General features: G+C 51.3%; 1 protein-coding gene across 1 annotated transcript in view; it reads right to left on the reverse strand.

The window, feature by feature from the left end:
- Positions 1–14,191, reverse strand: part of DNAH5 (dynein axonemal heavy chain 5) — a 4,235,244-nt gene that overhangs the window by 2,792,305 nt on the left and 1,428,748 nt on the right. The window contains exon 24 of the mRNA XM_069613779.1: positions 2,415–2,650. Within this exon, the coding sequence (XP_069469880.1) occupies positions 2,415–2,650 (236 nt within the window). The remainder of the gene's footprint in view (positions 1–2,414; positions 2,651–14,191) is intronic.

Below are 14,191 nucleotides of genomic sequence, written 5' to 3' on the forward strand. Positions count from 1 at the left end.
ATTTTCAATACTAATACCATTTTCAAATCCTAAGCGACCACTCAACCCCCTAATTGAAGATTCACTCCCACCTAAAAGAACAGTATCTGCATTGTTGTCAAGGATGGCACTCGAATACGAGTGGCACAAGACACCCAGACGAGTTTGGGTGTTGAAATAAAGTGGACAGATAGGAACACACACCGCGGAAAGGAAAGGGAGTGAAGAGTAGGGAAGAGTAGCAAGGGAAAAGGTATAGAGTGAATACCCTCTTGGGGTGTATGCAGAATAGGATAAGAGTATTCCACGAACCTTGGAAATACTCTAGCCTTCTGCACAGTTTGCTATAACAGAGTCCCACGCTGTTTGCTCATAACTTGGAACAGCAGCTATGGGTGTCTGTGATATAGAAACGAGACAAGGGAAGGGGCAGAGGTTGACTGATGGGAACCAGCAGACAAGCTCTGTACAAAGGGTCTACAAACAGTACAAGAGAAGATACAACAGACAAATCCAGGAAAGGAGATGATAGCAAACTAGCAGAAGGATAGGAAGGGAAAGTCGAGTAACAGGATATGATAACAGAGGACAGAAAGGTAGGTGGAGCGCTCAGAGGAGCAGGAAGGCAAGGAGTAAGCCCACAAGAGTGGGACGGTAGGGTAGAAATATCAGAGGAAAAGGGCTACGGCAGCCGGAGTGAGGAAGGCTGCAGAGCAGGGAGCCCAGAGGACAAGGGCAAAGGCAGCCGGAGAGAGGCAGGCTGCAGAGCAGGGAGCCCTGAGGACAAGGGCTAAGGCAGCCGGTGTGAGATAGGCTGCAAGCGGGGAGCCCAGAGGACAAGGGCAAAGGCGGCCGGAGAGAGGAGGCTGCAGAGCAGGGAGCCCTGAGGACAAGGGCTAAGGCTGGAAAGCAGCAGAGCGTGATACGCTGCAATGTGGAGAGCCCGGTAGGGCAAGGGCGAAGACTGGAAGACAGCAGAGCGTGATCCGCTGTAATGTGGAGAGCCCGGCAGGGCAAGGGCGGAGACTGGAAGGCAGCAGAGCGTGATCCGCTGCAATGTGGAGAGCCCGGCAGGGCAAGGGCGAAGGCTGGAAGGCAGCAGAGCGTGATCCGCTGTAATGTGGAGAGCCCGGTAGGGCAAGGGCGAAGACTGGAAGACAGCAGAGCGTGATCCGCTGTAATGTGGAGAGCCCGGAAGGGCAAGGGCGAAGGCTGGAAGGCAGCAGAGCGTGATCCGCTGTAATGTGGAGAGCCCGGAGAGCAAGGGCAGAGGCTGGAAGGCAGCAGAGCGAAATCCGCTGCAATGTGGAGAGCCTGCAGGGCAAGGGCAGAGGCTGGAAGGCAGCAGAGCGAGATCCGCTGCAATGTGGAGAGCCCGCAGGGCAAGGGAAGAGGCTGGAAGGCAGCAGAGCGTGATCAGCTGCAAGATGGAGAGCCCGGCAGGGCAAGGGCGGAGACTGGAAGGCAGCAGAGCGTGATCAGCTGCCGTGTGGAGAGCCCAGAGGAGCAGGGCTGAGAGGCAGGGAGCCTGGAAGGCAATGACTGGAGGCAGCAGGGTGGAGCAATCAACAAGGCAGGAAGCCCAAAAGGCTAGGGCTGTAGGCAGCAGGGTGTAACAAGCTGTAAGGCAGGGTCCAAGCAGGAGTGAGGATAAACAGCATACAAGGATCCGAAGACAACTCGCGAAAGGTGGAGGAAGGACTCTCAATGCAAGAGACTGAGCTCTCGCAGGCAGCAGCCTTTATACTGCCCAGCCCAGCACAGAGGCAGGCTAATTGGTTTCACCTGGCTCAGCCCACCTGCAGACAATCGGCCACCTCCCTCTCTGTTCCTGAGCTGGTGGGAGCAGAGCAGATCCCTAGGGCTTCTGGGGATTGTAGTTCTGATAAAGAAAAATAGGAATAGCCAGGAATGGATTGTTATAGCCAAGTGCATTATGGTAAGTGTAGTTTTCAGGGAAAAATAAAAAGGCACCAAAGTCTTGCAAATGGGAAATAAAGTCCAAATAGTGAATAGCGGTAGATCCAGGAGTTTTCTGTAGATAAATGAATAACCATTTGTCCATATTGATTGCCAATGTATGCGCCCTTGGCGCAGGCATGACAATTGTAGCTCCCTATTAAATCATTCCTTTCCCTGTGTTCATTATTAAGGAGTTATTTTACTTGAGGGTCTTAGCAATTAAGAGGTCATCAAAAATGAAGATTTATACCCAATTGCTCAAACCATTTTTCAGTGTTCCATAGTCACAAATAAGTAGTTATAATTTTAAACGATAATTTAAAAAAACATGACATAATGAATTCAAGGTTGCCAACATTAGTATTTGAGTATGCATGATCAAATCAACAAAACATAAAGGGGCATTGTTATGGCCATTAAATGCTTGCTGGCATTTCCAGCAGCTTATAGGTATTTTTCTGACGATGTATTACCTCAATGGGGCCCACTTGAAAATCTATGCAGATTTGCTGCTCTCTGATCTCCTTCAGGGCAGCCATTGCTATTCTTATATCATCCAAGTCTTTTATTTGCCGGTTCAGCCTTTTGTTCATCTCTTCCACAAAGGCGAAAATATTTTCCATCTCTGTTCTATATTTCTTGTTGCAGTGGCGTCCCAGATCAATCATCCAGGTCTTGATTTCTGAGCTCAAAGCTAATTTCAGGTCAGCTGAAAAACACGAAATGACTCTTAACACACTTATAACATACATTTCTTAGTCTAGATAGCATGTTTGGTCTTTTGCGGGTGGGGAGGAGTGGTGTGATCCAATTTACAGGAACAAATCCAAACGCATGAGACTATAATAAAAGTATAAATACATTACGGAGAATTAGTTAAGGAAAAACACGCATAAAATATGTGGCTCTAACAGATCACTTACATCATCTGTATCAGACCACCCCAGTGTGGCTAACCCAAAACACTAACTGAAGGAAAAATGTGGATTCATATGGGCCCCAAGTTGTTGCACTCCATCCCAAGTAAACTGAGATTTCAACAAGACCCACTTACGTTTCAATAAAGTGTTTAAAAGGTGCCTGTTTTACAAGCATCGCTCCAATCGTTGGCGACATCCGTCATTGTGCAACCAGGACATGTAAGTAATGGGCCACTGATCAGTATGATGTGGAGAAATATGTGCGGTAAGTGTGAATAATGCAAAATGTAATGCTACATCAACGACTGGGGACTTGAAAACAGTAGGGCCTCATTACAGGTCGGGCGGTCCGGAATTAACAGTGGCAGTAAACCCGCCGCCACTGTTAATTCCGGACCGCCCGATGATCTTCCCGCCAGGTCTGACCTGGCGGGTTGAACACCTCCCGCCTGCAGGAAGACGTGGTAACACCAGCACCATCACGAGATGGTGGCGGTGTTTCCACTTCCCCATCCCATTGAGTCCTGTGGGACTCAATGGGAATGGGGATTAACACCATTCCGCCTCCGTGACTCCCGGGACACCGGGGCTGTAATGCCCTGGTAATTCCGGTAGTCACGGAGGCGGAATGGTAATACGAGTCCGGCGGTAACCAGGCGGTTTTACCGCTGCGGTTACCGCCGGACTCGTAATGAGGCCCAGTGACTGTTTAACAACAACTTTGTGCCTCCTTCTCTTGCTCCACCCTCTCTAAGACCCTGATTTCCATTTTGACTTCGGACAATTTTAAACGAAAAGAGCAATCCTTGTAAAAAATGATTTTCAAATAAAACAAGCAATAATTTAAAAAGAAAATGCTACATTCTATAGGAATGCTGTTGCCATCTTACACTTACTGTATGATTTTTTCTAACCAGGCTCGGACTGGCCTGTTGGGCAATAGGTCAACGCACGAAACAAATGCAAAATGCTAGTGTGGGCCTGTTTTATGGATCAAAGTGGGCCACTTTTTTGGCCAATGTGGGCCAGTATGATGAGTTACTTCACTATGTGGCTAGTCGTTTTGTCCATTGTTGCTGAATACATATTCTTTAAATTGCACAATTTGCATTACATTTTATCAAAAAACTCTCTCTTGGGTACTATTCAAACAGTCTGTCACAAAATAAATGAATAGCAATTTGCCACTGTGTGCCACTTTTTCATTGGTGCCCGAGACACTATATGCCCCCGTCCAACCTTGTTTCTGTCCCCTCCTACTTCCAACCTTCTCCCCACCCCTTCTGTCCGTACATGCCCTCCTCCTTTCCTACCCCCATCTTTTTCTCTTGGCCCTCTGAAGTCGAATGTTTCTCCTGTACCATTTTGTAAAACGCCCAAAAATATAGAAAGATGATGGATCAAGGATGAAACTCTGCTATATGACACGCAGGGCCATCTTAAGCACTTTTGGGGCCCTGGGCACGGACATCTTTGGGGCCCCCCTCCACCAAACCAAATGGAATGAAGGGATCAAGAATACTAGTTGCGCCCCCCACCGTCGAGCTCACAACCTATAGTTTGATACGCTGTCTCGCAGCATAATAGGCACATTTACTCTCTTTAAGTCCCCTTGCCCTCTTCATTCTTGCTCTAATCAAAATGATAAACAAGTAGCATTTGAACACCAACATTAGCAGTCTACAAAGGGGTTACTTTTCTAGTACATACAGGATAATTTATATCAATAACATTGAGGAAGGTAGATGTAGTATTAATGCAGGACCGTATGTAAAAGGTACATGTAACCCATAATAGACAGATAACTCACATTAGCTGCCTCACAGAATGCAAAAGTGCTCATGCATCGATAGAGACCTCCAATTGGAAGGAAGGAGAATGCTACACATACCATAGCATGTATAGTGCAGGCAGATTAGAAGCAACCAGGAAGGTGTCCTTTTGCAGACAGACAGATTAGAAGTGGGATATGGTTTTCAAATAGTGTTGCCATTAGATATCAAAGGAACAAATGCCTGTGGTGTGCGATATAAATGTTCTCACTATTAACATAGTGAAACCATGAATAAGGCTTTAATGAAGATCATACCATGATAAGGAAATCACTAGGAAGGTCTGACAATTTTGAAAGGTTTAGGGACTGGCAACATAGAGAAGTTAGGCAATATAAGATTAAATGAGATGCCCAAGATCACACATTGGTTAAGGGGTGAAGGGCTGAAGCTGGGATTTGTGCCAATTCTGCAATTTATGCATTTAATACTTTCTTTTCCAGTTCTTACCATGAACTAAAACAATCTCATTTTATTTTTAAAAAACGGACTTGAAAAGTACACAAATCACATTACCAAACTTGACCATTTTTTAACAAAATATTATAGAAGGGTGTTATGCAAAATGGGAATGATTCTACCTTCATTCTCTCCATCATCAAGAGAAGTATATAAGAACCAGCATGCCAATCGATGTGATTTAACACATTTAATCTGGGTTTGTCTTTTGTATTTTAAAGCTTAAAATACTTCCAAAACAATGGCTTGTGACATTTTCATTTATAAATGTCCATAAAAACCTTTGACTTTTACAAAAAAACAAACCATTTTTTGTGTCAAACAAGCAGACCTTAAAATATGCTTGCCTGAGGCCTGCAACATATGGCCCGCTTTCTTCTGTCTACCAACCCTTCCACCCAAATGGCCTAGATAAGAAGAAAGATCTAGTAATTGGCTAAACGAACGATACCAGCAGCATGCAATAAGGCAAACCTCACAAAAGACAGCACAGTAATGAAAGATATACTAGATGATTTGAACAGGATCACTGTATCATCTGTTGGCAAATCCAGGATACAAACATGAACTCTGTTGTTCCATAGTCTTGAATTTGGATACTTATTCACCACTTGGACTAACAGTTTATGCCATCGTTGGAGGCGATTGCCTAGGTTTTACAACACCCCATCTGAACAAACCAGTTTCTAGACCTTCACCATACATTTGATATGTTCGTTTTTTATAGCAACCCCTATGTGGTACAGGTACATTAATGATAATATCAGATGTTGTTCTGCAAAACCAATTACATATGCAGGCAGATTTATAAACTTCAGACATAGGAAAGGCTCATCCAGCATTGCTGAATGTGATATTCTAATTTTGCATATGAACACATATCTCTGCAATGGGTGCTTTACACACTGAGCTAACTTCTGAACCATTGTGGCACTCAATTTATCAATATGCATTTCACCATTGCCTATTGCACATAATCAACAAAATTCCTACAGGAAGGAAAGAATGCTACAGAGTTGTGCCATAAGGAACACACAAACTATGTATACCACGGTGAACACAGAAAGCAATACATGATGAATTAATCAAGGCAGAATGCACTTGCCAAAACAGAAAAGCAATGGGTTTAGAGCCTCAGCAGCACCCCATAAACAGGATAATTCATAGAATTTCGCAGATAAGTGTCGCAAGCGGCTGGCGCAGAGTGTCCGCGTGCGATTGTCTGCGCCAGGCGCGTGCGCCAAAACCGATTTCCGCGCACAGCGTATTCATGGATTTTAGGCTCCCAAACCAGCCGTGGCGCAGAGTATCGCAGCGACCCTGCAGCAGCGCCAGTAACGCCCCCAAGAACGCCCTCGCGCAAGGAAAAGCCATCAAAATCGCTAAATCATCGCAAAGGGCTGCGCTAACCCTGGACCAGTTTGCAGGGCTGCCAAACAAGGAACGCAAAGCGGGTAACGTACATATCAGGTGTACGCGGGAAGTTTTACACGCGATTAGCCAGGGTACGTGTATTACAGGGGTACGCGGGAATTTTCACATGCGATTTGGCTGTGTACGTGTATGACAGGGGTACGCGTGAAGTTTTACACGCGATTAGCCAGGGTACGTGTATTACAGGGGGTGCGCGGGAATAATCACACGCGATTTGGCTGGGTACGTGTATCACAGGGGTGCGTGGGAATTATCACACGCGATTTGGCTGGGTACGTGTATTACAGGGGTGCGCGGTAATAATCACATGCGATTAGGCTGGGTGGGTCCTCACAGGTGTTCCCTGTACACCCTCCACGGCCCCTGCAGGCAGCCCACAAAACAGGGGACTACCCTGCACACCTGCTCATGTCTCCCACCCCCCACCCCCCCCAGCAGTGTGGGGCACCCTCCACCAGGCCCCCACCCATATCTCCCACCACCCCCATCCCCCAGCCACCATGGGCAGCCTCCACCAGGCCCCCACTCATGTCTCCCACCCACCCCCACCCCCCAGCAGAGCAGGGGCAGCCTCCACCAGGCCCCCACTCATGTCTCCCACCCACCCTCACCCCCCAGCAGTGCAGGGGCAGCCTCCACCAGGCCCCCACTCATGTCCCCCACCCACCCCCACCCCCCAGCAGTGCAGGGTCAGCCTCCACCAGGCCCCCACTCATGTCTCCCACCACCCCCACCCCCCAGCCACCATGGGCAGCCTCGACCAGGCCCCCACTCATGTCCCCTATCACCCCCACGCCCCAGCCACCATGGGCAGCCCCCACCAGGCCCCCACTCATGTCTCCCACCCACCCCACCCCCCAGCCACCATGGGCAGCCTCCACCAGGCCCCCACTCATGTCTTCCACCCCCCCCACCCCCCCCACCCCCCCAGCAGTGTGGGGCACCCTCCACCAGGCCCCCACCCATGTCTCCCACCACCCCCACCCCCCAGCCACCATGGGCAGCCCCCACCAGGCCCCCACTCATGTCTCCCACCCACCCCCACCCCCCAGCCACCATGGGCAGCCCCCACCAGGCCCCCACTCATGTCTCCCACCCACCCCCACCCCCCAGCAGTGCAGGGGCAGCCCCCACCAGGCCCCCACTCATGTCTCCCACCCACCCCCACCCCCCAGCAGTGCAGGGGCACCCTCCACCAGGCCCCCACTCATGTCCCCCTGCCCACAGGCCCTGACAATCCTCAAGCATGGGCCTCATGGCCAGCCACCACAGCCCAAAGACACAACCAAGTATAACATGCGCCCATGATACTACTCCAATGGAAACAATGTAAATCAACACATGTGTCACACACACACACAATGGTTGCAAGTGAACCTGAAAACCCATATCATGACATGCATGAAAACAATGAGATGAAACCACACATCGAAGAATTAGAAAATCCAAATAATGTATTAATAACAACAGTAATGGCAAACAAAATTAAACAAAATACACAAGTAAAAAAATAACAAAATTAAGCTGGCTGTCCCTTTTAAAATTAAAATCAATAAATGATAATCCAAAAAAATTTCTTCCAAAGTTCAACTCCATAAAAAGGAAATGAAGGGAAAAAAGAAATAGAAAACCATTGCTCCATGGGAAAAAATATTCATAGTAAAAAAAATGTCCAAATCCAAAGTCCAACTATGTACAAAGTATTCAGGGTCCATCATCCCAACAGAAGAAATGAAACCTACCAAAAAACCTATCTAAAATGGGACTATATACAAAAGGTGGAGCAGTGTCCGTCGACTCCAAATAAAAATAAACTATAAAGGAAACCTATCACTAAATAACTATATACAATGGCGGCGGGCCAGTCCAGCGGCTCACTTAGTGGTGTGCCGGGCCAGGGCATCATCGAACTCCTCGTCTATGTCCCGGAGGCGGTCCTGTTCCATGGCCCCGAGGGTCCGCAGGGACGCCGACATGTTCACCTCCAACTCCCTGCGGATTGCCTCGAGGCACTCGGCCCGCCTCAGGGCCCTCTGCATGGAGTTCTCCGCCCTGACCATCATGAGCCGTGCCTCTTCCGCCCGTCGCCGCTCCGCATCTATGGCGTGGCCCAACCGCTGCCACACGGAAGACACTTCCCGTCCAGGGTCCTCCTGCCCTCCGGCCGATGCCTGCCCCTCCGATGTTGAAGGCCCCGAGCTATCGTGGCTCCCACCTACAGCCTCCTGCTGCTGCAGCTGCTGCTGTCCATGTGCCCTGTCCGATGGTGCCTGCACATCCTCCTCCAGCTGGGGTGCAGTCGTTGATGTGGCCACCCCTGCTGGACGTCCGACTCCCGACTGTGGCAGGGATCTGTTGTCCACCAGCCTGGCCGCACGGTCGGAGGCAGCTCCACAGGGCACCCAGGTGACACATGGGTGGGAAGATGGCATGGAGGACGACTGGGGCATAGGGGGTTCCGTGGAGGAGGGGGTCGGAACAAGGTCCAGGAAACCGAGGAATCCAGCCCTGGTGAGCTGTCCCAGTGGGTCAACGCAGTCAACGAGCCATGCGAGAAGACGTGCAGACTCATCATGAAAAGACTGCAGGTCAGCTTGCATGGCCCGTTGACGCAACGCCACCCCACCCTGGACAGGCTCAACCTGGTGCAGGATAGCCACATCCGCAGGGAGAGGAAGGCCAGGTGTTGTAAGCCAATCCCCTCCCTGAGAACGGTTCTGGAGCTAGGCATACCCGCTGGTGCAAGATGATGCAGTGACAGGAGCAGGGACAGGATTGCACACAGGCACCTCCGCGGCGGCCTGTGCTGCCTCTTGTCCCAGATCCTGCACTGCACCACTAGCACCAGTGGAATCCCCACCTCCAGACCCTGCCTCTGTCGCTTGCACGGCCTCCTCCTCCTCCAAACCCCCCACCAACCTGGATGACTCCGTGCCATCTTCCTCCGTTGGGCCCTGTGGGGTCCCAGCTGCCCCTTCTGCTGCCGAGGAGTCCAACTCCAACCTCCGCCTCTTGGACCTCCCCTCGGCAGCTGCGGCCTGGGACACGGCACCAGACTCCTCACTCCCCGACGAGATCAGAACCTGGGAGGGGATCCGGGCCTTGCGTCTCCGGCTGGTGGTGCGACCCCTGCCGCTGTGCTCCACAGCACCTTCTCCGCCCTCTTCATCAGTTGACGCTGCAGACAGGGAGAAAGAAAACACAGGCATCAGGGCACTGTCCAATGGACTCATACACACATGACAGTCATACATGAGTGGCATTGGTAAACCACAGACATGGCATCACAATCCCCAACACACATGTCATTTCAACTTGCACACATGAGCCATACCACAGCCATATTGCAACAGCCAGCACCATCCATTCACATACAACAGCATGAGCAGCCAAAGGTCATCCACACATCACATGCAACATAGGGAGTACACTACACATGCACACACACCACCAAACTTGCATGCATGTGTACACCTCCGCCAATTGTCGCAGTGTTCCGATCGACATCCATGTCACACCTGACAATCATTCCTCCACATCCTGTGCCATGCAAGCCCACACACACAAGCACCATCCATGTGTCACACATGAGACCCCTCGCATGTGTCACCCTCACGGCCCTGTACAACCCCCCCCCTACTTGCCCACATAAAAATACATGTTCAATCTGCACACTCCTGGCACACCACACGCACAGCTTACAATCAGTATGCATGTACACTTACCGCTCGACTCCAGACGGGTCTGCCTCTCAAGGACCTGGACGTGGAGCGCTGGGGATATGCGTTCCAGGACCCTCATCTGATCTTCCGACAAGTGGCCCCGGCGCCCCTTAGCATCCGCTGCCTTCAGGAGGCGCCGAGCCTTGTTGAGGGTCCTGGACCTGAAGTCCTCCCAGCGCTTCCTGACACATTCGTAGTCGCGGACTGCCACCTCCTCCGCGTTGATGGCAGTCACGATGTCCATCCAGATCCGAGTCCGTCCTTCCTTGTCGGCGCGCAACCTTCCGAAGAGGGCATCATACTGCCCCAGGACATGCTCCACCAGGACACCAACTTCGGTGGCAGTGAAGCTGGTGCCCCTCTGCCTCCTTGGCCGGGGGTTGCCACTGGTGCCAGATGTTGCAGTGCCGACATGGCAACCCCAGAGGCAGGAGTGGGTGGGCAACTGGGTCCTGGGGCTGGGCTGTGGGGCGATGGAAAAGCAGTCGGGAGTCTTCGGTTCCAGCAGGGGTGGTCACAGCAACAGCACCCCTGGCTGATGTGCAGGCAGCAAATGGCAGGGCATGTGGGCAGCAGGCAGTCAGGCAGCAGCAGATGGCAGGTGGGAGCGTGCTCAGGGCTCTGGGGGGCAGTAAGTCGGCCTTCTGGGCAGGAGCGTGGTCTTCCGTGTGTGAACGCGTGGCCAGCTTGATACGGAGTGATTTTACACGTGAAAATCCAGCACGTCTGCGTGTAAATCGAGGAAAGGCCCTTAGCGCGTAAGCGCGTCAGCACACGTCTGTACATTCATTGGCCCAAAGGCCACCAGCGTATGCGGGTCTATGAAGTCACGTGCACGTTGAATATGGCACACGTTTGAAATGTTGCGTGTAAAAAAAATGAAAGACACGTCCGAGTGTCAAAGCATGTAATTGGTGGAAATGGCCTTAGCGCGTACACGCGGAAGTGACAAAGCGTGTAATTGGTGGAAATGGCCCTAGCGCGTACACGCGGAAGTGACGCTGGACGTGTGGGCCTGCATAAAAGGTACGTGTAGAACACCATTTCCTTGTACGTGCTTTTCGTGGAGAGCGAGTGGGTGAAATCTGTACTTCTTGTCATTTCACACGCGATTTACTTCACGGCGTTTCAAGTTCGTACTCCCTGTTACCTCTGACAGCTTTTTCTCTTTCTTCTCTTTTTCTGGTTTTCTTGGGCCTGTTCCCTCAAACAGCGTTCCCTTCTACTGTTGTCCTGTCTCCTCAGACAGAGTACAATTCTTCTTTTGGCGGGGGTGTTGCCAACGCACACGTGCTTCTTTTTCACGCTCTTTTTCCTGGCAGACGGTGAGTCACGCACGTATCTAACATCTGTGCTTGCCCCGTGTGTAGCCTACCCCTTCAGAGGTCAATCTAGGCTGCGTGTGACAAGCATACGTTCATTCTTGTGTTACTGGGGGCCACAGCGTAGTGCAGGTTTTTTTTTCCCGCACACGTGGTCTAGGAGGGGTTGCGTGCACGTCATCTCCCTTTTTTGGGCTTCCTGTGCGTTGCGTGACCCGTCATCTTTCCCCAGGGGTCACATTCAGCCTTGCTAGAGCACTAGGGTACAATTACCATCTGGTACCCAACCCCTTTGACCCCCAATTGCCCAGGACAATAGTTTACAGCCACTCCCATACGCACATTAACATCAGTGCCATGGTTGGGAGGCGAGGAATCCGTAAGGGTGGCAAAGGTGGACGAGCCACAAGTGGTGGCCGTGGTGGATCCGGTAGGGGACTTGGTCATTACTTGGAGGGTGACCCTGTCCCCATGTGTGGAGGACCAGTCAAGGGCACCCATAATCCCCCCCCGCCCCCCCTGGTTGAGGCTGATGTGGCTGACACCATCCATGCTCAGCCCTTGTTGGACCAGCCCATTGTGGCACCAGACCTGGCTGACTCCATGGCTGACTTCCAGGTCAGCAGGCCTATGACACGTGTGCTGGTGCATGTTGATGTCATCAGGCCACATGGATCAGGGGCAGCAAGGTCATCTGCTGCCCCAAGTAGGCAGGGTGAAGAGGCTGCAGGGGCAGCTGCGGCTCCATCCACCCCAGCTCTCACACACCCAGCCAGGACAGTGTCGGTCCTAGTCCATCCTGCTGACATTCCCCCTGACACCATTACACTTGAGCCAATGCCTGCACCAACTCCCATGCTGAGTGTGCAATCCCACACTCCTGATACAGAGTCTACCAGGGCTCCTGCCCCTAGTGTCCAGAGCGGCGTAGGACACTCAGGATCACCACCACCTTCCAAGCGGAAGAGGAAGAGTGCTCGTCCGGCACAGGCTGATGCCCCAGACACGGCTACACAGTCCGGCCCGTCGAGGAAGCCCAGCTTCACGGATGCCGAACTGAATGCACTTGTCGAGTATGTGTCCGCACATGATAACGAAATGGTCATTGTTGCAGGATCCAAGACCACACCTGCACAACGCCAGGCACATTGGCAGACCGTTGCGGACATCGTAAGTGCCCTTGGAATCGTGAGGCGCACAGCCAATGATTGCTATAAGCGCTGGAATGACCTAAAGCGCAGGGCAAAGAATAAACTGGCCTCAAGTCATGCCGCAACTCTAGTGACTGGAGGTGGGTCTCCAGTAGAAGACATGGAACTCACTCCACATGAGTCAGTCGCTGGGACCTACGTCACGGAGGAACAGATCCAAGGCGTGGGAGATCTGCCTGATTATGAGGCATTGTCCGGTGAGTGCACATGCATGTGTGTGTCATCCATGTGCATGGTGTGTGTGTGAGGGCTTCTGTTTGTGTGCCAGGTGAGGGTGTGTGCGCCTGAGTCGTTTGGGTCACCCATGTGCTTCATGCAATACATTCTGCGCAGCAGCATTTGGCCATAGCAGTATCCCATCTGCCAACAGTAGACATCTAGCCCAACAGCATGCCAGTTGCCCTTGAAGTGTCACCTTGCCACAACATTGTTGCTTATTTTTCTCTGTTCACTCAGGCAGATTGTTTGCATTCCACCACTTTTACTCGGCATTTCTCAGTCCTCTAGTCACATGTCTGACATGGCTATGGTAAAGTGGAGTGACTTTGTTACCTGGATATCATTTGTTTAGACATGTCCCTGTGCAATCGGACCATTTTGGACTGGCAGCTCCAGGTGAAAAATCAGACCTGTTTGAATTAGAAAAGCTATTACATGAGGGAACTGGACTGAATGAATAAGTGCTGCCCTCCTCTCCATCGTCACTCAATAGCAATGGTACATGCCATCTGTGTGTTGACATGTGTATTTCACCTGGCAATCACAGGCCAATGTGTGATGCCACTGCCAGGCAGCATGCAGAAAATGTGTTCATCTTCCATCTTGGTGTCATCAGTGTGTGCCATTTGCCTACCCTTCATACGCAGCGAGGGTGCATGCATGGGAGGGTTTTAGTCATGTGGGACATGTGTCAATCAAGTACTGGTTCTGTTGCTTCTCAGCCCTCATTGTGTGCCATGGTGCTAATTCCTGTTTCCATTTGTTTGCTTTTATGTCTTTGCAGGGGAAGAGGCACCTGATACTGCTGGGGTTGTGGAGATGGTGCAGACCCAGGAGGGGTCTGAGGGCCGACCGACCACCAGTGAGGGACGTGGTGTGGTGGTGGGTGAGAACCCACAACTGCTGCAGGTCGTGCTCTCAAGGGGTGTCTCTGGCTTGGCTGCACCTCCCCCGAGCTGTACTCAGGTGTTGATTCGGATGATGAGACCTACGTGCCGTCGCAGGTGAGTGTTCCTGGGAGGGATTCTGTTCTGTCCCACCCACCTGCACCAGGGTCAGAACCCTCAATGGGGATGTCAGTGTTGGCAGCTACGCCTTTGGTGGTTACGGATGCAGGGTCACACTCCGCGA

This window comes from Ambystoma mexicanum, chromosome 5p, assembly GCF_040938575.1.
Source record: "Ambystoma mexicanum isolate Mex_15411 chromosome 5p, UKY_AmexF1_1, whole genome shotgun sequence".
Lineage (NCBI taxonomy): Eukaryota > Metazoa > Chordata > Amphibia > Caudata > Ambystomatidae > Ambystoma > Ambystoma mexicanum.